General features: G+C 35.1%; 2 protein-coding genes and 1 long non-coding RNA gene across 3 annotated transcripts; 2 read left to right on the top strand and 1 right to left on the bottom strand.

The window, feature by feature from the left end:
* Positions 1–4,048: 4,048 nt before the first annotated feature.
* Positions 4,049–9,261, top strand: Tpr2 (Tetratricopeptide repeat protein 2). The gene is made up of 8 exons (XM_077429300.1): positions 4,049–4,208; positions 5,993–6,243; positions 6,353–6,551; positions 6,634–6,772; positions 6,942–7,056; positions 7,180–7,597; positions 7,693–7,856; positions 7,942–9,261. Exons 1-8 carry the CDS (start codon positions 4,081–4,083, stop codon positions 8,070–8,072), a joined length of 1,545 nt encoding a protein of 514 aa, XP_077285426.1. The 5' UTR covers positions 4,049–4,080; the 3' UTR covers positions 8,073–9,261.
* A 2,177-nt stretch (positions 9,262–11,438) lies between these two features.
* LOC143910708 (uncharacterized) lies at positions 11,439–12,692 on the bottom strand. The gene is made up of 4 exons (XR_013260500.1): positions 12,543–12,692; positions 11,996–12,065; positions 11,616–11,682; positions 11,439–11,529 (listed from the first exon to the last, which is right to left on the bottom strand). It is a non-coding gene; the product is annotated as an uncharacterized LOC143910708 (long non-coding RNA).
* A 3,894-nt stretch (positions 12,693–16,586) lies between these two features.
* Positions 16,587–23,507, top strand: LOC143910759 (uncharacterized). Its single transcript, XM_077429354.1, has 9 exons — positions 16,587–20,166; positions 20,785–20,791; positions 20,839–21,128; positions 21,214–21,322; positions 21,415–21,592; positions 21,677–21,843; positions 21,920–22,215; positions 22,302–22,611; positions 22,690–23,507. Exons 1-9 carry the CDS (start codon positions 16,752–16,754, stop codon positions 22,904–22,906), a joined length of 4,989 nt encoding a protein of 1,662 aa, XP_077285480.1. The 5' UTR covers positions 16,587–16,751; the 3' UTR covers positions 22,907–23,507.
* The last annotated feature ends 4,153 nt before the right edge of the window (positions 23,508–27,660 follow it).

Genomic DNA, 27,660 nt, shown 5'->3' with positions numbered 1-27,660 from the left:
GATCCAGCACTATGTGTATATCATCATCCAGTTTCATCAACAAAAATTCAGATAAGAGGCGATTTTTTTTATCTCAATCCTAAACTTTTCTCCTTTACTATATAAACCCTTATTGTATTATTTTAATGTGTTGATTTAAATATTTAAATTTTGTAAAATGGCATACAACAATTATTATTCACGACTATATTCGCGACGATATTCGCGACGATATTATAGAAAACTTAAATCAAAATTAAAAAAATCTAAACAAATTATTGACGAAGTAATAAAGGAATCTAATTATAACTATTATATAGAAATAGATGCATTAGAAGCAAACAATGAAAAACTTAAACTTTTATTTAACCCTTTTCTTTCTAAATCATTTATATCAATTGAAAATTTAAATATATCACAAAATAAATATTCCCGTGATATCGTTCACTTAATTTTAGAAAATAATAATATTTTTCCATTCTCTTTCCAATTAATTAATAATAACTTTAACAAAGATTTTAACGGCGTTCTTGGTAATGATTTCTTTTTTCAAGGTAATGAATATGATATCGTGGAAAGAATATTAAAAATTCAAAATACGTTTATTTCATATGATCATAGCAGTCCGAAAAAAGAATACCCCATTTTTAAAAGTACAAGTCGTGTCACATATTTACTTAATGCTCACAAAGCAGTAATAGAAAAATTCAATTTACCTTTTGATGGAATATTACCTACCGAATTTTTAATAGCAAGTCGAGCAAAACTTGATTTAACCAATAATACTCTAACCGTCTTCGATACAGTTTTTCCAATAGAAGATTATAATGATGACGATATTTCAATCGAATCGTCATTAGTTAATTTAAATTCGAACTCGATATCTTGTTTAAAAAATTTACATTCGCCTACTATTGATTCATATTCAGAGTATACCGAAAATGAATTATTACCCAATTTACCTATTTGTAACGATGATAAAAACATTACTGAAAATTCACATGAATCTTTTCCTGATTCTAACGAATCACAATTGTTAGTAATCGATAAGCTAATATATGATACATTTCGCCTAAATAAAAATGAAATATATCATGCAGAACAGGTTAATGAAATAGTTAATGTAGAATTTATTAATGAAATAATATTGCCAAAAGATGTGAATATGTGCAATCATATAAATAAAAACGTGGAAATAAAAATAATTAATAATGAATCTATTGATGAATTAAAATTGCTCAATTATAATTAATAATGTGTTCCTGTGCAAACGTTTAAATAAAACCAAAAAGGCGAAAATAAAAGATAAAAATAAAATAATTAATCATATTATTAATGAAGCATCCATTAATGAAATAAAATTCCCAGATGATAAAATCCTGTACAATCGTTTAAATGAAAATAAAAAGGTTAAGATTAAAAAGGAAATAAAAATAATTGAACGTTATGTTAAAAAAGGATTTATTAACTTATCAGAAGATATGGTCTTCAACAAATTAATTATAAAAATGAATAAAACTATGAACATGAAGATAAATAAGAAAATGAAAATAAGTGAACATAATAATAAAACCAAATTCATAAATAAACTTCGATTTACAAAGAAAACGTTATGCAAACCTACTGTAAAAATAAAAAGAAAAGTTAACTTACTTCGAAGAAATATAAAAATTAATAATCATATAACTTTCGCTCAAGTAAATCGGAATAATCGATTTTATAACGGAAATTTGAATAACATGAATGCTAACATGTTATCCAGAATAAAAAATAAATAATTTTCATTGAATGCATTTCAACTATGAATTAAATGATATCACAAACAGTGATGCATACTCTTATCATTATTTATAAGAGCAATTATTTGGTTATAAAAAAAATAATTAAATTTATCATATAAATAGGGTTATATGATCTCTCTCGTCTATATAATACTATTGATATGTATATGTATACTAAATATATGAAAATTGATTTGAAATTATTCTCTTAAACTTAGTCGTACTATTTCGAACGACTATCTAAAACCTTCGTTACACGGATTAAATAAACTAATTAGAATTACACATACACAAATAAGAATCATAAAATAATATAAATCCTCATTTCAAATAATATAGAAAAAAAACCATTTGAAATTTCGAAAAGAAGATTGTAAGTAATCAACAACCATTTGATTTCGCAATTCGCAACTAATATTAATCGTAAACTACTCGCGAAATGGAAAAGGCCGTATAAAATCGTTAGAATCCACGATAATCAAAACGTAACTTTGAGAACTGAATTTAACAAACATAAGAGAGTTCACGTTAATTTAATTAAGCCAATCAATTAAAGAAAAATTGTGTATAAGTATAAGTATATAATAATAAAATTTTTGGGTATCTTTGTATTTTTGTATTGTTCTCGTAGGTGGCAATTACTACTTACGCCATTTATCTGAACTGACAAATTGAGTTATGTGCATTTTTTACTGTCTGTTATTTTTAAAAATTTGATTATAATAATAAAAATATAGTGAAAAAAAAGTGAAAGAAGTGCAAGTGAAGATAAAAAAGTAACCTATCATGTAATAATTCAACAAACAAATAATATTTTATAAAATTATTAATTTCTATGTCTTTTATGTATTTTAACTTTTTGTATTTTTTTAATGTCCTGATCACTTATTTTATGTGATAAGCTAATATCAAATATTTACATGTACTTTAATTCTAATACCAAATAATTTCATTTTTTACCATGACCTTATGGCTATTTTGTAACATTATGTATGTTGTATTGATTTTGAAATCTATTGTTTATCAACATTTCTTGTATTTTTATGAAAACTTGTATTTTGTAAGACTATGTTTAATTATTTTACAATACTCAATTCTGAGTTATTTTATCATGTTCAATTTGACTTTGAAATTTATTGTTTACCAATGTTTGTGTTTTTATATAAATTTCTAACGGATATTTTGTATATGAATATGTTTGCTATTTGAACTATTTACTATTTAGATTTACTTTTGAAACCTGTAATTATAAACATGAATGTACTCGATTATTATAATAACCATTACTTTATGTGAAATAACCTTCACTTAATTGAAATTACGTATTCATAATTTCAATCAGAATCTCAACCACTTCATGGTTATCGATTCATTTATTTATGAGAAAAGGAGTGTTATATCTACATAAGTCTTTATTTGTTTTATGTTAGCTGTATTCTACTCCCACGACCTTTAAATCAATCTGCGAGACGAATTATGTTTCCCCCAAAAATATCAAAGCCCTTCTTAAGCCTGCATAACAAATTGCGTGCCAGCCATTTCTCGATACATTCAAGACACATATGTTAACACTAAAAATATCGTTTTTCAACTAACTTTATCGCTTTTCTGTATTATTCTCACGACTCTTAATCCGCACAACGAATTGCGTGAAATCTACCCTCAAGAGATACATATGCAAACACTAAAAATATTGTCTTTAATTAGTTTACCAGCATTTTTCACACGACTCGACTCGAATCGTATTCCCTCAAAAACCCTTTTAAAGCTGCGTAACTAATTGTGTGAAAACCATTTCTCGACACACTCAAGGGTCAAAGTATTAAAGTCTTAAGATATTGTTTTACTTAACTCGAGTTCCCCCCTATTTTATCACGAACTATGATTGGTCCAAATTGTTACGTCTATTAAATATATACTGATGTTAAACATATGGAAGGTCACTTGCGATCAAACACTCTTACTTATCACTTGCGATCAAACACTCTTACTTATGACTTGCGATCGAACCGTCTGACTTACAACCGAACCGTCTCTTACTAATCACTGACTTACAATTGAACCGTCTAAATTGTGACTCGCGATTAGACGACTTAACTAGTAAACTACTAACTAGTAACGTGTAATACTAACTAATCTCGTGTATACTTACTACTATTAAAGAAGATAATCATCTTATAAAATAAAGTGAGTTTTATTTACGGAGTAGCGTTCCGCAAAAAACGCTTGGTGGCAGCGGAAATATTAATAACAACAAAATACACATCACCCACGAATGTAACAGTACGAAACCATCCAAAGTTGTTATTGTAGTCAGAGTATGGTCGTGTTTGCGCAGCGCTTGGTTCAGTGTCAGTCCGGAGTGGCAGCGCTTCCAGTCATGGCGCAGTCCGAGGTGATTGATTTGGAGGCGCTGCCCGACGACTCCGCCCCCAAGAGTCATCTCCGGTGAGTGGAAACCGCCGCGCCCCCCCCGCCCCTCGCCCCTCACCCTGTCGTGACGCGACTCTGCCCTACGCGAGCTTGCGTCATCCAATGCCACTGCCACTGCCACTGCCACTGCGCGTCATCGTCCTCATCCTCATCCTCATCCGCTGCTTCACCTTCACATTGTCACATACCTCGAGTGTGATCTGCCAACTTCCGACTTCTTCCGACAACCAAAAAAACATTCCACACATTTTGTTTGTCCCTATGTAGGATACGTGACGCACGTGTTTTTTTCATATCATTAACTGTAATGTAGTTTGATTATTATATATCAATTCGTGTAATGTATTGCTTTGTGACCTACATCAAGATAAATTTTTCCTTTGTATATACCTATTATATTATTCCACACGTGGTATTTTTATTGCGTCTATCTATGTACGCATGATAATATATACATTATTGATTTACATAATAAATTCTCAAGTGAATATTGATTGCGATTTAAATTCAAACAATGGCATTAGTAATGTATTCAAATTTTATTCGGTAATTAAATACAGGGCTGGAAAGCAACTCTATTTTTTTTAACTACATTATTACTACTAGATACGTTGTGGGACTTTATTTCACTGACAAACTGTTTTATGTATTGTGGGGCACAAAATGCGTATTTACGTATAAAAAAAACCGTTATTTTTTTTCGCAAGCATCTCATCTTCATTACGTTCTAAACTTTAATAAGCCCTGTACGCGGCACCTTTTTTTGCAATCGAGTTTTCGACCTTAAATACAGATTTTAATATTTACTCAAGTTACCAGATATGTTAATTAACACAAAGTATTATTTTAAACAATAAAAAATACATAATATATCTCGGTAGTTATGGATTAATTGTCAAATAATCATTCTTCATAATTGTATGAAGACGTGACGTCACTTAAAACGAGGTTTCAGTATGGTTCCACAAAAAACTAATTTTTGACTGGTGTATATTCATTTTAAGCAAATTGAATTGATGACTTTCAACTCAGTAATATATTCAACCAATTTTTAACTTTAAAACAGTTGAAATAGGCGCATATAAGCCTCAAGATCCCGTGCAAAGTTCAGAAATTCTATGGAAGACAGCCGCGATACAGACTTGTCGCCCAAAGCTTCCATAGAAGCGGGCAAACGATTAAGATTATTAGATAATCGCGAAGAAATAATATCGTGACTGATCCAAAAAGGAATAGTCAGTAATATTCCAACTTATCCAGCATGTAGCGAAGAAATGCGACTTGGCATCCAAAGCAATCGGCATTATTTGGAGTAGCAGTCGAATCCACAAGACAGGACGAAAACGATTTCAAAAAATTCCTGGTTCCGTAACGCCATGATTAATTTCTATAGATGGTTTAGTGCGGGGTGATTGTAAATTGTAGCCTTTATTGTATTTAAAAGTCAACCGTAACTTTTCTTGGGCGTCCCGGTGCTAATTTATGCATGTTTCGACCTTATCCCTGGAATTTTATGGTATTGTGTGGGATGTCCATTGAAACTTTTACAAAACGTTAACATTTCGATCCAAAGAGTATATACTGACTCATAACGCCCACCAGTTGTGGGTTGGAAAGATCAATGACACAAAAATGAAACAGTTTTCATGCATTTATTTACGTTATCCAAAAAATGTCCTCTTCCTTAGTCATATGAATGCGTTCATAAAAAATATCTATCGTTAAATAACTAAAAATTATGTTCCTTTGGAGAAAATATTGATTATTTTGTTTGATTTGTGTTTTGTTATTTTTTGCAGGGAGGCCGAGGAAAAGAAAGAAATCGGCAATGAATTTTACAAAATCAAAGACTATAAATCTGCACTCCAACAATATACAGCCGCCATAAATTTATGTCCTGAAAAAGCAGCCTACTATGGAAATCGTTCTGCTTGTTATGTCATGCTTGGACAGTACAGACAAGCGCTGGAGGATTCTAAAAGATCTATTGCCTTAGATTCTTCTTTTACCAAAGGCTATGTTCGTGCGGCAAAATGTTTTCTTGCACTTGGTATGTATAAAATCAACTCGAGTGTTTTTATACAACTGTACTACTTAATACTTTCTCATACATACAATATTGATTTTTTTTTAATTCCATATCAATGAATGAATTCTAGGTGATTTAATAGGCCTTAAACAAGCTCTAACGCAGATTGAAGCTTTGAGCATAAAAGATAACATGGCGGTGGAGATAAACGCCCTTCAAAAAGTGCAAGATTTGCAAAACGACGCTCAGAACTCGTACGATAAACAGGATTACCGCAAAGTTGTTTATTTGATGGACAGATGTTTAGAATTTTGCCCTGCTAGCGATAGGTTAATTTTTTACCACAATTTATCTTATTTTATCGTAAATGGACTATTTTGTGACATCTTTTCCCATTGTTGTATGTTGTAGGTTGAAATTGTTGAAATCTGAATGCTTGACTCTCTTAGGACGATGTAACGAAGCACAAGAGATTGCTTTTGATATTTGCAGCAGAGATAGTACAAACGCTGAGGCAATATTCGTCCGTGGGATGTGTTTATACTATCAAGTAAGTTTCATATGTATTATTTTGCTTTATTTTACGTGTGATTAAAAAAAACCATCAAATCAAAAATACTATTACCACAATTTTCATATTCTTCACACATTTATGCTTGACCTTAACATCCTTTCTCAATTCTCATGCATATTTTTCATATTCTTTTGCCGCATTTTAGGACAAAGAACAAGCTCTCAAACACTTTCAACACGTTTTGAAATTGGCTCCTGATCATCAAAAGGCCATGGAATTTTATAAAAAAGCAAAATCACTTAAGCTGAAAAAAGAAGAGGGTACATAGATTAGTTTTATTTTATTAACCGACGAACAATTAAATTAGAATTAATCAATAATACTAATGTTGTATTTTTGATCTATTGTGATGATATCTAACTATTGTATTAAAAATTTTATAGGAAATGAGGCTTTTAAACTGAACAAATTAGAAGAAGCTTACAATCTTTATAATGAAGCATTGCAAGTAGATCCACTTAACAAACTCGTTAATACAAAGCTGTATTTTAATAAGGCAACTGTATGTTCTAAATTGGAAAAATTAGAAGAAGCTGTTGAAAACTGTACAAAAGCTCTCGAAATCGACTCTAATTATGTCAAAGCCTTAATGAGGAGAGCAAAGTGTTATTCAGACTTGGGAAAACATGAAGAATCCGTCAGAGACTATGAGGCTTTAGTAAAAATAGACAAAAGTCCGGCTAACAGGCGCTTATTACAAGATGCTAAGCTTACCCTTAAGAAGTCAAAGCGTAAAGACTATTATAAAATACTTGGTATTGAAAAGAACGCGTCTGATGACGAAATCAAAAAGGCATATAGGTAGACTACTTCCGAAATTCATTATTCACGTGTCTTAGTATGTATCATCGTAAAAGTTCTAATTTTTGTTTTTTACTTATTTTTTTTTTTTTTAGGAAACGAGCACTAGTCCTTCACCCAGATCGACATGTAAACGCAACAGAAGAGGAACGACGTGAACAAGAGCGTTGTTTCAAAGAACTTGGTGAGGCTTATGGAGTGTTGAGTGATCCAAAAAAGAAATCTCGTTATGATTATGGTCAAGATATAGATGAAGGAGGTTAGTGCTTATTATTTATTTCATTCCAAAATTGATTATTTTATCTTTATTATATATAAATGTCATTCTTTTTTTTTTCATTTAGAATTGGATGCAAACTCAGTATTCCAACAATTCTTCTCGCGAGGTGGGGGACCTGGCGGAGGAAATACTTTCTTCTCATTTGATTGCTCTGGAATGTCTGATGGTGGGGGAGTCGGTTTTCAATTTGGCTAATGTGATGCATGCACTATTTCGATTTAATAAAAATATTGTAAAATAAATAACAAGTATTTGCTAAATTACTCGATACTGCCTATTGTTACAGATTTTTAATAATAATAAAAATTCTGTGACAATTAGAACTGAAGAATTAGTTAATGTGCTCGTTTACATTCGATGCTTATCAACTTTGCCTTAACAAAGTTATTTTATTGAAAATTATTTATATCTTTTCTAATATTTTCACCATGCGCTTTAATTTTCTTTTAATAATAAATTCAACTCTCACTTAACTTGTTTTGCTTATTTCGCAATGAATAAAAACCACTCGTAAATAATTATTTCTCAATTGCTCGTTTTGCAAACATCATGTAATAAATTAGTGACTTAAAAATTTAGAAGAAACTTGTTCTTTAGGAAAATATAAACTACATAAGTAGATTGTTTATATGTAATTGTATTTCATATTCTATGTATTTGTATCTTATATTTCCCTTTACAATATTGAACTCTTGAATGTATGACTATAACTTGGAATTAATTCTGCAACAATATCTATGACAATCTTCTTACATAATTAAAGTTCACAAAGATTAAAAGCAATTCTCCGAAGGTATGCCAACACAAATAAATTTCCTTTTCCAATAAATGGCTAGGTAACTAAGCTTTGATTTTTTTGTATGTAATATAAAACGTTTCTCAAAGTTTGAGTGGGTATAATTATATGGTGTATGTTATAATACTCAATAAAATATCAGCATAGTAAGTCGATTTTCATTTCTCAATGAATGTATATACACCAACGCACCAGCTCCAAACGCCAGAGTGAACCTCTGGAGTTCAGCCAGCTCACTTCTCCGAAGCTGAGCAACCAGCTTATTCGTACATACTCTTGTGTCATCTGAACATAAATAAACGATCTTCTTATGCAGTGGTGTCACCCTAATGGTTTCCAGAAACCCGTTATTTAATCTAAAGTCATATAATTTTTGTCAAAAATTATGCAAATCTTGAAAATTCAGTTTAACTCATATAATTGTGCCTTGGACGTAAAAAAATGTATGCATATACATATTTTCAAAATAATTGTATTGAAAAAAAATTCGTTTACCCGTTGTTCCAAAATTGGACACTGCAAACACAATAGTGTTCTCATAGACCGGGATACGGTCAACACACCTCCTGCGTTATACACATATATTTCAAAATAAAGGAAATCGATTCACACTGATAGGTAAATGTCTGAATCCTCGACAGGGCTGAACCTCTAGGCTCGGTCGACCCACTCCTTGTGATTGGCTACTCTTTGCGATGCCAATTGTATTGTCGTGCCCTGAAGTAACTCGACTTTTACCTGATGAAATACTCCAACATATACTGCCTGGTTCACATATAATTTCGTACGGTTGGGCAGCGTAGAGCGTTTTGTGGATCCAAATGATAGAGAAACACATACGCAAAATGTGGATGCGTGTAAAAAGAAAGATGAAGCGTCAATTTGGCAGAACTCGTGCCCATTTTGATTCATATTTAGATGAATTTGTATTGAACCACAAACGAATGCGTGTATATTCCATTCGCAGCATGTGGAATATTTCCGTACGTTGCCCAACCGTCCGAAATTATATGCGAACCAGGCAGTATATGTTGGGAGTATTTCATCAGGTAAAAGTCAAGTTAATTCAGGGCACGGCAATACTATTAGCGGGTTGACCGAGTCTAGAGGGTCTGCCCTGTCGAGAATTCAGACTTACCCACTGATAAACAGTCAAAATTATGTATGTATAAAAATATTCCGACTTGACCAACTTGCAATATTAATATGAAGTTCAGAAAATGTCTTTAAAATATATGATTGTAGAATTTTCATATAGGCTAGGGAAGGACATTTAAAATGGCTAGTATTTCACTGGTAAGTATAAATATATAATTAAACGACCAGTATCCATCGTTCAATATACAAGTGGTCAGTTTTTATATTAAATGGTTAGTATTTTTAACATAAATGGTAAGTTTTATTATAACGAATGACCAGTATTACATTTTGGTTGATACAATTTTGATAGACAATTCCATCCAACAGATATTGGTATTTATTCTGGCTACTGTATGTCAGATTTTTATACTATTCATTCAATAATATAATACTAGCCGTTTTGTTAGTAATATACTGGTCAAACTGATTAACACTTCTGAAATTGATTCTGAAATACTGACCATTTAAAATTTCATTGAGAGAACTTTTGCATGCAAGCCAAATTTGCCAACTGGTTACAATCGTCTGTACCAACTTTAAATTGATCTCTGAAGAGGAGCTACTGCTATTTTACACGAGGATTACCTCGTCTAGAATAACCCTCACATGATAAGCTGAAATATTCTATAATAATTTAATAACTATGTAATTTGAAAAAAAAGCGCCAGCTTGTACATTCAACTGATTTTTTTGATGATGCATGCGTTGAAGTTCTGGTTTCATATTAAATGCAACGCGATAGAAACATTGCAACTTATTAATTTACAATTGAAACATCAAATAAAATGATGAATTTGCCAAATGCAACTTAGTAACATGAAACAATCTCAGAGCCAATCGCATCTAGTGCAAGATGAAATACATTTTATCCTAGTTTCGAAAGAACCAATCTGCTGTTCAAACTGAGAAAATGTACTATATTGATAGGCAGAATATTCTTTTCACTGATCTTTGCTAACGGATATTATTTCAATGACAATCTTCTAGAAGTGTCGAATCACATTTCTCGTACATCATTGGTCGCGTACAATCAACAGGTAAATTAAATATCGTTATCTGAACGATAACGTAAACTTATGTTACCAAAATGTGTGGCTATCTCCATTATCATGCCATTCTAACCTACAATTAATCAGTAGAAAAAATAGTCTACAACGCATGGCAATTACTAGTCACGGGAGCCTGAGGGGGCCGCGTAATGTTCAAAGGTTGTAAAAATGCACTGTTAAAGGTTTGTCGAACCTTTTTTACAAAGGATTTACAATTGATAGCACTGACTATCGTACCTCTAGCAATTACATATGCATATATAACGCCATCTTAGCATATGAAAATTGAAAGTCAATCCATCAAGTTGGAGAAATATTGTCTAGGTTTTTTTACATCAAAATGGGTAACAAGTTGGAAAAATATTGGAAATATTTCCCACATTGATTGCTGTTTACTCAAATTCATACAACAGAACTTGATGAAACAAATCAGATTCTAGTTATTTATAAATCTTGATATAATTTGTGTATGGAATTTCAATGAAAAATCCCAGGAGGCGAACAGCAAATTCTAAAATTAGACTAGTGTAAATTTTTTGGCACAGATGGGGAGACAATTTAAAACGAAAAGAAGTATTGTGTGTGATGGGATAATTTATTAGGTGTTGTCAGTATGCTTCAATTTACAAGAATATAAATATCCATGGAATGAAAGATTGTACAGCAACTGCAAAAGAAACAGCAATTAGTAACAAGTTTGTAATATAATAAAAAAAAAAAAAAACTCGTTCAGCTACAAAAATATATACTTACAAGTATCGGAATACGAGCACACACTTGCAAGATAAGTACTGCCATCACAGTTTTTCATTTACCAAGTCTACAAAGAAGAGAAAACACCATTAAACACCCATCATAATACAACAACATAACTAAAATTAAAGTATAATAAATGTATGGTTCGATTTAGTCCTGCTTATGCTCATGATAAAAACATACAGGGTGGAGATTCCAATATGATATCCCCTTGTCATAGTTATCGCATTCTTAGAATCGAAAACGCAACTAATCGCAAGGGTTACATTGATAAAAGTATTTTACAAAGAGATGGCGTTCGCTCGAACTTAACCTCAAAATAATTGTATTTTGAGGTTAGGTACAAACAAAAGCCACATGTCGGCGAAAGAACTTACCAGTCTATTTAGATCTTGCACGCATCTTCCTGCGTTTGCGCTTCAACCTCCGCATGCGCTTCTTACGCCACTGTAAATCAAAAACAAGACGATTAGAACAAAATGGCTTTCAATATGTCGATGTTTGATCAAAATGAATGTTCGCACAAAAAGACCGGTAAGATGGTTTCCCGCCACATGAACATTCTCGCACTCCAATAGAGTGCGTTAGTTCCTAGGAATTATGGAGGGAAAGTCAGAATCTATGGATACGTATAATTCCATGTGCTTTTGAGAAATTGCCAAAAATTAGTCGCGTTACAAACAAAAACAAGCAATTATCCGTAATCGCAGTGAATGGTGTGGAAAAAGGTCTCGACGAACAAGTGTGGGTAAACGTGGCCATCAAATGGCGTCGAACGATGTCGGCGAATCGACGCGCGGAAACGGGTGAATAGTAGCGGCACGCGTCCGCGAGGGATATTAATTCGCGTTGGAAGTTGAGGGGAATGGCGATGCCGACGGATGTGCGAAAGTGTACGAGTGCGAGCGTGGATGCGGAGCTTACCTTAGCCCTCATGGCGACTCTCTTTGAACAACAAAGAGGACCCGCCGCTTCGAGGACCGCGATGCGAGTGGATGAGAAAAGGCCGGCGAGCCGCCACCCGAAAGTGAACTACAGGAAGTGTCACTGGTGCCAACTTTCGATGCGCGTACTACCAACTCTCTGAAACACGTACAAAAATGCTTGTTTTTATTTCAGTAATCATATCGGTGTTCCGATTATAAATATTCGTCAATTATAAAAGGAAAATAAGGTTATTGACCATTAAAATTACTTATTTTACACATATTTGTGTATTTTGAAATGCTCAATTTGTATTTTATTTGTATTTTATTTTAATATGTATTTTGATTAATATAATTGCCTAAATATAAAATTATAGTTCTAGGTTAGATTTTTTCTTCCGTCGATAATATTGATACATTTGCATAATTATCATTGTGGTTGCATTAAAAATTTTAAATAACATCATTCATTTTCTTAACAGTTTTGGGCGTATTGAGATCCGTATTGATAATGTAATAGGTTAGTATTGTGATAATCAGTAGTGTATCGGGGCTCTTTTAAAATCGACAATACTAGAATCACGATTCGTTTTCACTGTGTAGCATGTGCCATTGAATTATTTTCATCGAAAATTTTTTATTTTTATTTTTGCAAAAAAAAGAACATTTATTTTCAATTTTTAAAAAAATTTTATCGGAGGTAAAAAAAATTCTTTCAATTTTATTTCTAATTTCTAAGTCCATTAAGTTTCATATATTTAATTTTTTTATTTCATATCCACTTTCCTTTCCCATATTTTCATCCTCCATTTTTCATAACTTCATTTAACTATATATTTTACTCTTTATCATCTCCATCATGTGTGTTACTTTCTTGGCTATATTTCTTATTTTGGCCAGTGGGGTATGGTCAGGGCGAGATTTAAATGTTGGTGGCCCGGTTGGTGATTATTCCGTAAAAAGTTAAAATAAGTACTTCATCTTGTAAAACAGTTTTGTTTATAAAGTGTACTGGTTTTATTTCTCACGACTTTACCAGGATATATACTCAAAAAACCAGTACTGTACGGGTTAAAACAGTACGAATGGTCCCCTATATAATATATATATATAATATAACATAATGCTTAATTTAGTACAAAGATCAACAACTTTTACGAAAATTTGATCTATATACATTGCTTTTTCGAAAATCTCTGTAGATCAAAAAGTCGTACTATTTTCGACGATCTATACATATCTTCACCCCTAACTTTCTGTGAAGTTTTGCTTCACTCCCCGAGCACCGGTTCTGTTTACAATTATTACATTTGATCAAAATGTACGCAGGTATACGAACGACTTTCACCGAAAACGCATCTTTTCACAACGAAATAATCAAACATCGACTAATAGTCATCGAAGGGCGCGGGTATTTTCGGTGTCTATCCTAAGGCTTAATTCGCACGAGACTTTAAAAAACGTTGCGTTAAAACTCGGCGTTGGCGCTTTTATAACGTTCTCGATATGATTGTTCATACGAACGCTTTAAAATCACTCTTGTTTCGTTTCTCGCTTCAGTAAGACGTGGAAATGGTTTCTGCTAAATTAATAGCAATAGCGATTTGTGTTGCTAGAAGACGAAAAAGAAAACAAAAGGCATTCTGGGTCCATCCTCTGAATGAACTGAGATACTTAAAAGGGCAGTTTGTGACACTGTATGAAGAATTGAGGCAATACCCCGATAAATTTTGTAGCTATTTTCGAACGTCAAAACAAACACGTCCGGCTGCCGAGCGAGTGCGTGGCGTAATGAGTGAAGTGCCGGCGCTTTTTTACCGCTCGTGTGAATAATAATACGAAGTTTCATATTTATTTATTTATATATATTTTAGCTATCAAGCTAATTTAAAAATACATCTTAATTATTATACTTAACTCTAAAATTTATAATTAACTTATATGTACTGTCCCTCACAGAGGTGTCTCTTCGCACCTCGCAGGAATGCATCCATGTTTTTAGCAGACCTGACGCACTCAGGGAGGGCATTATACATGAGCACACCCCTGTGAAAAACACCCCCAGCCGTCTTATTCTTTCTTACTCTTATGGGGGATGAACGAATGAGACGACTGGCATGTTAATGCACGTGTTTATTATATGACAGCTGAAGACGGAGTGAGTAGTGGCTCTCCGAACCCAGCCGGGTTGGTCCCCACTCGCAGGAAGGCAACCAAACTCGACCATGTCGTATAAGCGAACCGCCACACACTAGCTACAACTAGTTTGTCCTTATTTCTAGTGTAGGAATCTCGTCGTCGTCATCGTCATCGAAACCTTCGAGAATATTCCGCAACAACAAACTACATTCCCGAAACCCAGACGACATGCACCTGCAGTCGTTATATTAAACTCAGGCGGAACGCCCCTACCAGTCGAGTGGAACCAAAACGGTCGAAACACGCCGCCACCATTAAAATACATCGAGCGGAAAGGCGCCAAGCATTCCAGAAAATTCGACGCCTCGACGAAAACAAAATTCCTCTCGTACGCGTCAATAACCACTTCCATCAAGCATTCCAGAAAATTCGACGCCTCGACGAAAACAAAATTCCTTTCGTACGCGTCAATAACCACTTCCACCAAGCATTCCAGAAACCATATAAAAGGAGGTACAACGCAAACAACGCCAGTCGACCCACAGCAGCAAGCGTCGACACACAGCAGCAGACCAGTCAACATACAGCTCCTGACCAGCCACCACTACACTACGCGGACTTGGAAGATCAACCAGCCGGACGAGCCAGCAACACACTGCCGTATCCAGAGACCTTCCGTACATAGCTGAATGCTGAGCCAGCGACACTCTACCATATCCAGAGACCGCTGAACGACATACTTTTGCCCACAAATACCATACCTTTGTACAACCATAGGCAAACAATAAAACTTTATAAAACTAGCACAACAGTGTTTCGTTAGGCTGGGATACGGTCAACACTTACCTACCCCGCCTACACTAGTATAAAAACTATGCTTATCTCTATTCCTTATTATTTTATTTATTTTATTTTATTTTTTTATTTTATTTCATACCAGGAAGGCATTACAGGTAAACCCCAATGCGCCTTCCTGGCCAAATTACAAACAATACAGCATTTTTTATTATATAAGTCGCTAAATTACGAGACACTGACTTAAACTCGACAATTAACGAGACATCTATGAATTGTACATACATTTTTATTGTAATATTTACATTAATCATACTCAAATAGTGGTGACATAGTGGGTAGGAAGGATTTTTTAGCCAATTTTTAATCGGGAATCGTTTCAACAATGAAATCAGAGAAAATTGGCAAACTCTGATAGGAAACGATCAACCAGGAGTCACAAATCCTGGTCTGACCAGCAGCATTACAGATATACTCAGAAAAATTCTTTTCAATCGAGGTCAGCTCAAGGGATCGAACTCGGCGCCTCTCAGTGTTAAGCAGAAGCTTAACGACCGAGCCACGCTGCTGGCTCTAACTATGATAACTCTAGTTATGATCTAACTTATAAACAAAATGATGATGATGATAATGATGATAACTTATGATCTATTCCCTTTAACGCCCAACGCCCAGCGCTCAAAATACACTACACTACTCGATAAAAAAGCGTCGCGTTTTAAAAGCGCTGACGTATGAACATATACATGGAAATGCATTTGTTCTATTTGAACGTTTTTTTAACGAACGTTAAAAAAGCTCCCGTGAGAATGAAGCCTAATCGCTATTTATCAAGCGATATTTAGCAGTAGCAGTCAGCCGTCAGGCGTCAGCTGTTCGAGTCGATCAGGTTGCCGGACTGCACGCGGCGCGGGAACTTGAGGGGGCGCGCGCCCGGCTCCACCGCCACCCCGCCTTCTCGACCGACGTCCATCAGCCACCGATCGACGATCGCCGATCCCATCCGCACGACGAAGCCACTACTCCACCCCATCAGGTTAGTGTCCTCAACTTTGGTGTCAGCTGACGGCTCGGTGTAAGTAATGCTAGTAGTACACGCGGCAGGGCCGCCAACGGCAGGCGCGAGTGTCAGACGGCGGCGACGGACGGAGCGGCGTCCCGACGAGAGAGCGGCGTGGGAGAGCGCGCGCCCCCGACCCCGGGCCCCCGTCCCCCGTCCGCCCCGCACGCCCCTTCCCGCTCGCCCCGCGCGTCGTGTCGCGTCGCCGTCGCCATGGTGACGGCGCGCGGCTCGTGCGACGCGCGCGCCCTGTCGCAGCCCGCGGAGGCCGTGGCCCGCGTCGCCCCCGCCAGGACTCTGCTCGGCAACATCAACTCGCACCTGATCTGCGTGCTCTGCCGCGGCTACTACATCGACGCCACCACCATCGTCGAGTGTCTCCACACCTTCTGCCGCAGCTGCATCGTCAAACACCTGCGCGTCAAGAGCTACTGCCCCGTCTGCGAGATGATGATCAACTCCGCTCGCCCCAACATCAAACTGGACAAGGCCCTTCAAGACATCGTCTACAAGCTGGTGCCCGGCTTGTTCCAGCGCGAAATGGCTCGACGGCGCGCTTTCTACGCCGCTCGACCTCACCTAGCCGCCGACGTGACTCCGGAACAGCGGGGTGAAGACACCGAGCGGGTCGTCTTCAGCCCCGAGGACGTCATCTCATTCTCCCTGGAATACGCAGACTGCACCGACGACGCCGGCTCTAGTGGCTCGTCCGAAAGCGGCAACGAAGGACCGCCTCCCGAAACCCCGACTGCCGGAGGTCCCTCTCGTCGCTACTTACGCTGCCCGGCCGTCGTCAACATCTCCCACTTGAAGAAATTCTTAAGCCTGAAATTCGACATAGACATAGCTCACTTCTTCGTCAATATCCTATATAAGAGAGTGCCGCTGCCCGAATACTACACTCTGATGGACATTGCGTACATTTACAATTGGAAACGCATCGAACCGATGCGATTCTTTTATCAGATTACTGATTTCACCGCGATTCGGGATCGGTTTGGGTTTTTGGAGTTGGAGAATTCTGGCGGCGGACGTGGACCCACGCCGTTGGCCGAGCCGCCTCCGTCTGATGCTTCTTCCGGTAGTTCGAGTCCGCCGCCTGACGATACTCTGTCCTGTTCCAAGTCGACGGACAGTTTCTGCGATGCCAACGATAGAGACAAACCGAAGGACGGCGACGCAGCCGATGCGGCCAATTCCAACGTTCAGTTCAAGGCTCGGTCCGAGTCTCCGCCTACCGATGTTGAAAAGTCGCAGTTTTTAAACTCGTTCGAACTTACGGCCAAGTGCAGCTCGGGTGCCGGGACCGCCAATTCGCCGGTAAAAGAAGAACCGAAAACGCCCGTCGAAAAGGATACCAAACCTCCTAACCCTTCCGATGAAACTAAATCGAGTAAAACTCCAACCGTTGCCGTCGAACCTGTCTCCGCTAAAAGAAAAGCTAACGTCGGTAATACGTTTGCCGTTCCGAAGAGGATCAAAACTGAGGCTCCCGCCGGTCCGAAGATCAAACACGACGTTAAAATTGGATCGCCGGGCCCTTCGGTGTTAGAGTCGTTACTTACGCATTTCTCATCGTCGCCGTCGAGCAATCCTTCCAAAGTGGAACAGAAACCAGTGCCGGATTCGATACCAGTCGGTAAATCTGCGAACGCTCCGTCTGCCAAACCTCTTCAAGAGAGTAAACGTGAAGCCGAAATTCTCAAACCGAAAAAAGTATTACCGCCGTCGTCGAATAGTGTACAAAACAAACCAGATATAAATGCAGTCGCTAAAAAATGTAAAAATTCTATTTTAAAGTCGATGTCTTTGAAACGAAAGTTAGGTTCTATCGAAGGTATCGCGGCTCGAGTTCAAGCTGAGAAATCTCAGATACTCACAAAATCAAATGTAGACGTCGTCAAAGAACGCCAAACTGTCAATGTAAAAGTCGAACAGAAACAGTCGACACCTACGAACTCTGAGAAAACCATCGCTCCGACGATCGGAAATCTTCCGGTGATGAAACCAAATTCATCTACTAATGTTAGTGTCAAATCTGAACCCAGTTCCAAACAATCGGAAGCTAGTAGAGAATCCCAGAAGCTCATGGGTATGAAACCTAGAAAGGAGGGTGATCCTCTCAGATCGTTATTTAATTCTTGTAATATCAACATACCGTCTTCACTTTCGATTACTTTGACCGATCTGAAAATGGAGCAGAAGCAGATGGAAACGCCCGTTGAAAAGCCTGAAATTAAAAAACCAGTTCAAGCAACGAGTAATTTGGTGTCTACGAATCCATCGATGCAAATTTCATCACAACCGATCGCCACACCCCCAGACAAAAACTATTTAGAAATAATTAAACTGCCAGACGGAGAAGGTTCGACACCGACTGATACTCCTCCGACAACTAAAAGTTCTTCTGTCCCTACTAGTAAATCATTGGAACCCATCGTTTCAGCGAAAGGTCCCGTTCCAAATTTAAAACCGATTTCTGAAGCTAAAATTGTACCTTTTTCGAAACCTCAAACTTTCCAACAAACTTTCCTCCAATCTCTACAACAGCAGAAAGAAAAACCGAAATTCAATAAAACCCGACTAGTTCTTCCTAAAGTTGGCTCCGGCAATGGCAGTAATGGTAAATCCGAGGAAGTTTTGGAAACTGTCTCTTCTCCTAAACCAGGAACATCTCTACTCAAACCTCAATCGTCACCTTCTGTACCTTCCATACAAAAGTTCAACTTCCCGAAGAGTGTCAAGTCGGACAGTGCATTAGATCTTTCCACTCCGCACACGGTTCAAAGTCAGTTGGGTCCCCAGCAAGCAAAAGCCCTAGAAACTATGCAATCCATAGCAATATTAGCTAAAAAGCAATGCTTCAACCCGAGATTAGCCGGTTCCACATTCTCCCAAGATGCCTTTAAAACGTCAACATCCTTACGAGTACCTGTTCCGATATCCAATAATAGTCATCTCAAATTAAATACATCTCAAGGTAAAACTAGTAGTCCTAAACATTTCCCTGATTATTTCCAACCCATCAAACAATCTAACGTCCGCTCTCCGAGTGACGGCAGTTTAGGTCAGTCATCGAAATCGTCATCTCAGCCGACACCAATGTCACATTCTAATATTATGGAAAGATCACTAACGCGCTCTCCCAGTTCTTCTCCCAAACTTGTAATAGCTTGTCCATCACCCAAAAGTCAGTCTCCCGAACAGAAACAGTTCATCTCACCTAGAATCAACGAGAGTAATAGTCAATCAAATCTTATTTCTAGTTCTAACGTATCGAGTACAAATGTATCTTCTAACGAACCTTCCGGGTCTAAAGATGTGCTGAAAATGATCAGAAACACGAAACCTCAACCCATCAATAAATTAAGTAGTATTAGAGGACCAAACGCAAATAGTAATAGTATAAAGACGAATAGTCCTAGTAACAATTCACCGGGTGGAGATTTATTGCGTAGCCCGCAAATGATCGCCCAACAGGCATATATACGTCAGCAATTAGAATTGCAGACGACATTCGGTTTGCTGCCACCCGGTGCAGCCAATCAATGGCTCAACAATCCCGTAGCTAGAGCTCATTTTGAAAATATAATGAAAAATATGACACAAAACAACCAAATGCCTTTCGGTAATAACCAAAATTCAAAAGACAAATAATTCTTTTATTTTTATTTAACTTATATGTATATTTTATTACTGACTTATCTCGATTATCTTATATATCATCTTTACTTGTTTTCATTTTTTTTGTATGAATGTATGTCACTATAATTTTTAATATATGTGAAAACTATTTTATTGGAAAAATACAGCTCAAAAGTAATGTATGGTGTGGATATAAAATGAAGTTAGTTAAATTTTTAAGTGTTTAAAAAACATGTAAAATATGAAGATATTTTACTGGCACACAATTTCTTTGCACTACCTTTTTTTTAATTTCCTTCTATTAATATATGTATGCACTTACATTTAAATCAACCATATATTGTACATATTGCAAAAAAATTTTACTATAAAACTTGTGTTAATTTTAAAAGGTATCATTTTTGTTTTCTTAATGTTTAGGTAATGACTTAATTCTATTGCTTAATTTTGTCACTTCAATTATTCTTATTTTAGTTTCATGTATTGTGGATTGATACTGTAAGATATTTTTGTAACATGTGAAATGTGTTAATAAATAAATAAAATTTATAAAACGAATCATTTTTTCATAATGCCTTTTATGTACATTGAACATTCACAGCTAATGTGTATGTAGTTCTTTTTTTTTTAAATGATTGTTATTAATTTTTTTCAGAAATATGGCTAATACTCAGACAACTTTACAATTCTGCGTACGAAAAAAACAAATTGCCGACTTTTATCCTGCAAAGGTGAGCTTTGTCGAAAATGTTCCCAGCATCAAATGTAATGAAAAGGAAAAACAGCCTGATAAAAATGTTTATGTTCCACGAGTTAAAAAAATCGTAGAACTAGACAGTGGTGATGAAAATATTGATCTTACAAACGTAAGGCTACCACAGAAAAAACAGAAGAGGAAGTACGTAAGGAAATCTCAAGTAACAACTGAAGATTCTAGTGATTCAGGTTATTATTTATAAATGGAAAAATTCAATATGTCGTTTTTACTGAGTTTTTTTTTTAATTTTATCGAAATTGTATGTAATTTTAGATTGTTCACCCCCTAAAAGAGCGTATACTAAAAAAACTTTAAAATGTGTACCAAAAAACAGCTCCAGTGATAACGAACATGAAAATCTCAATAGTGGAACTCTCGATAGGTACTACAAATAGAAACTTTTGGTATTACAAATATGTATATAATACAATTGATAATGATTTAATATACGTTTGTGTGTATGTATGTATGTAGTTGCTCACCACAACCAGAAAATTTCAAATCGTTACCAGGACGAGAGCCGGAATTAGAAAAATTGACTTGTTTTTTAAATGACCATCTGAAACAACAAAACTCTGCTTCTTTATATATATCTGGACCTCCCGGTACAGGGAAGACTGCATGCCTTATGAACATCCTTGAACGACCTGAGGTAATAAAGTATTTGTTTATAATATTACACATACATATGTAAAAAAAAATATCCGTTTTTTAATCGAATTTTATTTTATTTCAGTTCAAAAAAGGATTCACTGAAGTATATATCAATTGTACGACTATGAAATCAGCTGGCAGCATTTTCAATAGAATCTGTCAGGAATTGCGTATTAAAGCTACATCCAGTACTGAAAAAGCTTCACTAACTGCTATTAATAAACATTTAAGTGGAAAGCATAACATGATGTGAGACATTTAATTTTACATATTATATAATTATAACGTTTTATTTTTATTAATGGTTTTTACATATATTTTTTAGACTTCTTGTGCTGGATGAAATTGACCAATTGGTCAACAAAAAACAGTCAGTTTTGTATACTGTTTTTGAGTGGCCTCTACGTATCAAATCCAAAATTGTTTTAGTAGGAATTGCGAATGCTTTGGATTTGACTGATCGCGTTTTGCCGCGTTTACACGCAAGACCCGATCTTCAACTAGAGTTGATGCATTTCCTTCCGTATACAAAACAACAAATTATTGATATTTTCTCCGCCAAACTTAAAGAAGAGATGACTACAGATTTGTTTTCTCCACTGGCTATTCAAATGTTGGCAGGTTAGATTTTTTTCCTATTTATTCAAGGCTGTACGTGGTTTAATTGATAAAATATTATACGTGTAAAATATATTTTTAATGTTTAGGTAAAGTTGCTGCAATATCGGGTGATATACGAAGAGCTTTGGACATTGGAAAACGTGTTATAGACCTTGCAAGTCCTAAAACGTATGCCAATAAAGCCTCGGATAAAATGGACAAAAACTGCACTGTTGAACTGAAACAGGTTATGTCTGTTTTAAATGATGTCTATGGAACTTCTCAAAGACTTGGAATAGACGTGGACGACACTTTTCCTTTGCAACAAAAAATTTTGATATGTTCTCTTATGTTGTTGTTAAACAAAGGAAACAATAAGAATGTTACACTAGGAAAATTACATGATGTTTATAAGAGGTATTTCAATGCATTTTTTTTTTAATATCTTACATTTTAATGTGTACTTTCCGTTATAGAAATATTTTTAATTTGCAGGGTTTGTAAAAGGCGCAATATTTTAGCCGTAGATAGCACTGAATTTGTTGGATTGTGTGGTTTGGTTGAAACACGTGGTATAATAAGACTAAGTGGAAAAAAAGAAGCTCGAATGCACAAAGTCATTCTACAATGGGACGAAGACGAAGTGACGAATGCACTGAGCGATAAAAAGATGATATCTGATATCCTCAGTGATGTGAACTGCTTGACGTAGTGCAATTGTACTACTTTTTGCTTATTTATTCTCAACGCATGATTAATGTATTTTTAATTTTAAGGCGACGTTAAGTTATGTTTATGTTTGTGACAAATGAATGTTTTTCTTGAATTTTGAATTTGTGTATTTTATACATTAGCAATGTTGCATCGTTTGATATTTGTAATGAGGTGTGCCTTAGTTTTTAATCTTTGAATCGTTCTTATTATCTTTATATATATATGTATGATTGATTGACTAGATGCTTATGAAACCCTAGATTAGGTAAAATCGATGGGTACAGCCGGCTCGAGCCGATCGACGATACTATTTGACTGAGATGTTGGATTAGTTCTAGGTTCGCAAATATACAAGTTTTGTGATGGAAGCTTAAAATATGAATTGAACATTAAACTTAGCTCGATTACCTAGTCAATGTTCCATTTTTAAGCTTGACAAAATGTATATATGTATGTTTGTGTTCATATATAATTTGCATAACTCTCTGTAATTGGCAATATTTATTAGGATAGTTTAGAATATGAATTGTGACGTTTTTTATTTTTGACTTATATGTATATGTTTTTATTCTTTTTTAATAAAATGTTAAAGACTGCTATTTTTATTTTTAATTCACATTCTCACTATTGTAACCGTTTTTATGGCTTCAGTATATCATTTAAAATGTAATATAAAATTGTGAAATGATTTAAACAATTGGTTTAAAATTGTAACTTCAGATGGCTTCAACAGTTTCTTCATATTGATAAACTTTAAAGTTAAATTATAATTAAGCATTTAGATTTATTTTTTACAAACCTCCTTTACGTTTCACTCACGATTACAATTCAGGATAAAGTTTGCCTCTTATCCGATCGTTTTCATACTTTTCATTATTGCTCATTTTGGTCATCAATATAAGTAAATGGATCCTCCGCCATTACGATAGAGATAAAATATCGTTTAAGACGCGTTTGAAGTTTGCAAATTTGAAATCTGGGTGACGTCTATATAGTCTTTAGTTTTATACATAGATGGCGGTAGTAAAATAAAATTATTGGTATTTTTATTCACAATAATAATTTATGCATCTTAAACAAACAATGAACAATTTGTCACTTTCATATAATCCTTGAAGCATTTGTTGTTCACGAAATAACTGCATTTAATATGAAACTTGAGGAATGTTATATTGAAGGAAGACGGAAAAGCGAGAATGTAGAGAGGTATTTTGAACAAATGAGATGATGAATAAGTAAATCAAAATGATAAACAGTTTATGTACATAGTTTGAAAAGATTGATGATGTAAAATTTGTCTTCTATTATGCTAGTCATTTAAGCATTTGTATATAAAAAAGAGATCCGCTTAACTGACAAAAAAACATGGGAAACTCCAATTACGAATGAACACGGACACCGTTTGTTAAATAATAACAGATTTTATTATAAAGTGTGTCTTAATAGCTAAAATCAATTTTAAAAACAACAGGTTCTCAGATTAACGAGACTATGAATTAAAATAATATTAAATTTTGGAGATTGTTTGAATCAAATTTGCATTATAATAGGAATTGAGACACGCTTTGCTGATTTTATTGTAAAATTTACACGTCCATCGCTCGTCCGTATCAACTATAATTTAGAAGGAATTCGGAAGATTTAAGACGTTTGCCAAGTGTTTTTTTTTTTGCGATCATCAACGCGTACGCTGAGAACTAGAGCTGTTTCAGATCCAGCCAGAGTTTCGTTTTCAATTTTTACTTTTGTTCGGTCGATAATTCGCGCGATTTATCAGAAAAAAGCGAATTTCACACTGTAAAACCGCAAATACGGGGTCACCGCCGATTTCGATAAGCGCCGGCGAAGTGACAAGTGTTGGAAAGTGCGACTTCGAGGGAAAAAACGCGTGATGAACGTGAAAATCGTGATCGCTCCATTGACGATTCGATGCGTGTGGACCGTAGAATTTTGTTTTGTTTTTCTTCCATGGGAACATTATCGGTCGAATCTATGTACATACATACATATATCCATCGGCGATGTTTAACAATTGTAATCAAAAAATGTAAAATTGTAAAAAAAAAATTTTATTGTAATAATAATTACAATAAAAAAAAGTTTTTTAAAAACATACCTCTTCTATAATTTTTAAATAAAATTATTATTTTGAATAAAAATACCAATAATTTTATTTTACTACCGCCATATATGTTTAAAACTAATAAACAAACGGTGGATAAACGTCAACGACTATCTCGCCGGGCAGATTTCAAACGCGTCTTACACGATATTTTTGCACCATCGTAATGGCGGAGGATCCATTTACTTATATTGATGACCAAAATGAGCAATATGGCAAAGTATTCTAAGCCCGCTTTAAAGGTCAAGGAATTTGACCCTTAAAGCCCTCAACATGAGGCCACCACCCCCCCAACGAATACAGTTGTTCATGAATATCGCACAAAAACAACCGCACATCAATGTTCTAATAAAAAAACCACACTGTACATAACCAAGTACAAAATAAACAACAACGCATGAACACATAAAGCGCGCATGCGTTAGGAAATAATACCTGAAATGTGACGTGCGAATGCACGCACAGCTCAAGTAAACATACATGGCAAAGTATGAAAACGATCGGATAAGAGGCAAACTTTTTCCTGAATTGTAATCGTAAGTAAAACGTAAAGGAGGTATGTAAAAAAATTAAGGCGGCGCTTACAAACAAGCATCTCAATCTTCATACGCGGTTGAGATTCGCGAAGAGCTACGTCTGGAGAGTATTACTACACGGATGTGAGACGTGGACTCTGAAGACCAAGATGATCAGTCGTTTCGAAGCTTTTGAGATGTGGGTCTATAGGCGTATGCTGAAGATTCCGTGGACCAAAAAGATATCAAACGAAGCTGTCCTCGGCATGATGGGGAGAGGCAGGGAACTTGTTTCTGTCATCAAGCGGAGAAAGATGGAGTACCTCGGACAAATGATACGGGGTCCAATATACGAATTTCTCCGTTTGATAACCATGGGGGAAAATAGAAGGAAAAAAATGGATTAGCAGGAAAAAGTTATCTTGGCTTCGAAACATGCGCATGTGGACCGATATGAGCGCCGAAGAGCTCTTCCGAGCCGCTGAAGACCGATGCGGATATCTTAAAATAATTGACGAGGTGGTCGCTAACGTCCGGATGCGGACAAGGCATTAACAAGAAGAAGAATGTACATAGAACAATTGATTATGGTCTAAAATGGTTACAGACGGGGAGAACCATTTGAATCTGAATTAATAAATAAGAATCCTGTGACATCACAGGTGAAATTTCATGCTCTTGATGATACTTCTATTCACTACTAGCTGATTGCAATTAGTAATGTATTATTTTAACCCAAGTGGTTAACGATCATCGCATGGCTCACAAATAATATTTCTTCTATTAAAATTATGATATTGTTTATTTGTTTTTGTTTTCCTATTTTTGCCGTTCAATTATTACTTTATCTATGTACGTAGTAACGATAAAAGAAGTTTTGTGATCATGCGATAATTCGAACTTGAGATTTTGACTGATTCGAACTCAGAATCAATCACTGATCACGTTTTAATGATCTAGAAAAAAATGTGTGTGTGTGTGTGTGTGTGTATTTTGGGGATTTTTTTGAATACCGTTCGTCCTATCGAACTGAAACTTAGTATCGGTTACTGAAATTCTTATCGATACTACGTTAATTATTTTAAAAATTTTAAGTTCACCGGAAATGGTACCTCCCCTTATAAGTGTCCTCTTTTTTTTAAGTTTTTGAATCCAATTATCTCCCAAACCGCTAATCGAATCGGACTGAAAAAAATTTACATGTAATAGAAAATATAAATTTTATACCCGAATATTTTTAAAATATTTTTTCCTAAACCGGAAGTAGTAGTTTTACAATAGAGAATCAAGGTTTTTTATGTTTTTCTCAGAAACCTTTTGGTTTATTGAACTGAAATTTCATATCTAGTTTTTATTTGAATCTTTGTACTACTCATGAATGTGAATGAAGGAATGGTATTAAATGTCATCGAATAAAATGATCGAATTACCCACCACTTTTTACCGTTATTATTTGCTGTGAACATGATATTTATGAGTTGTCTTACATCACATCTTGCATTCAGGTTTTGAGTGTCGTTTTTTTTTATCATTTTATTGCAAAAGCGTCTCATTTTTTTGGCGGATGCTTCCATATGTATGTAAATAATAAAAATGACATGTATTGGGAGTAAAAATTACACGTTGAATATAAAATTGATTGTTAAATACTATTCAGTATTGATTGATTCGAGGATTATAATATGTATATGTACAATACTTCAGTATAGGTATTGCAAAAATTTCTATTGTTGAAGAAATCGAATAACAAGATAGATATGTGTACATCTGTATTTAGTTTTCTTTTTTGCATGACAACATACCTATACGGATGTAGTATAATATTTTTTATTAATTAAAAAAAGAGTAAATGACTCAATAATATAGGATATTATAAAGTTTAATCTGATGTTTAACCAGTTTGAAGATTGATGCAGGAAGACGATTATGTCTCAACCGGTTGTATGAACAAAAAGTATTTTGTAATTTATTTTCTTTGCACGCAAATAAATCGTAAAGCCTTTTTTCGCTAACGGGGGACATCCGATGATGAAAAAAATAAAAAAACAGATTTGAAACCTTGTGACTTTTCTACTCTTTTGGATAGGTACATACATATGTATACACTTTCAACGT

Source organism: Arctopsyche grandis, chromosome 4 (genome assembly GCF_051622035.1).
Source record: "Arctopsyche grandis isolate Sample6627 chromosome 4, ASM5162203v2, whole genome shotgun sequence".
Lineage (NCBI taxonomy): Eukaryota > Metazoa > Arthropoda > Insecta > Trichoptera > Hydropsychidae > Arctopsyche > Arctopsyche grandis.
This window is presented reverse-complemented; position numbering and strand designations above follow the sequence as displayed.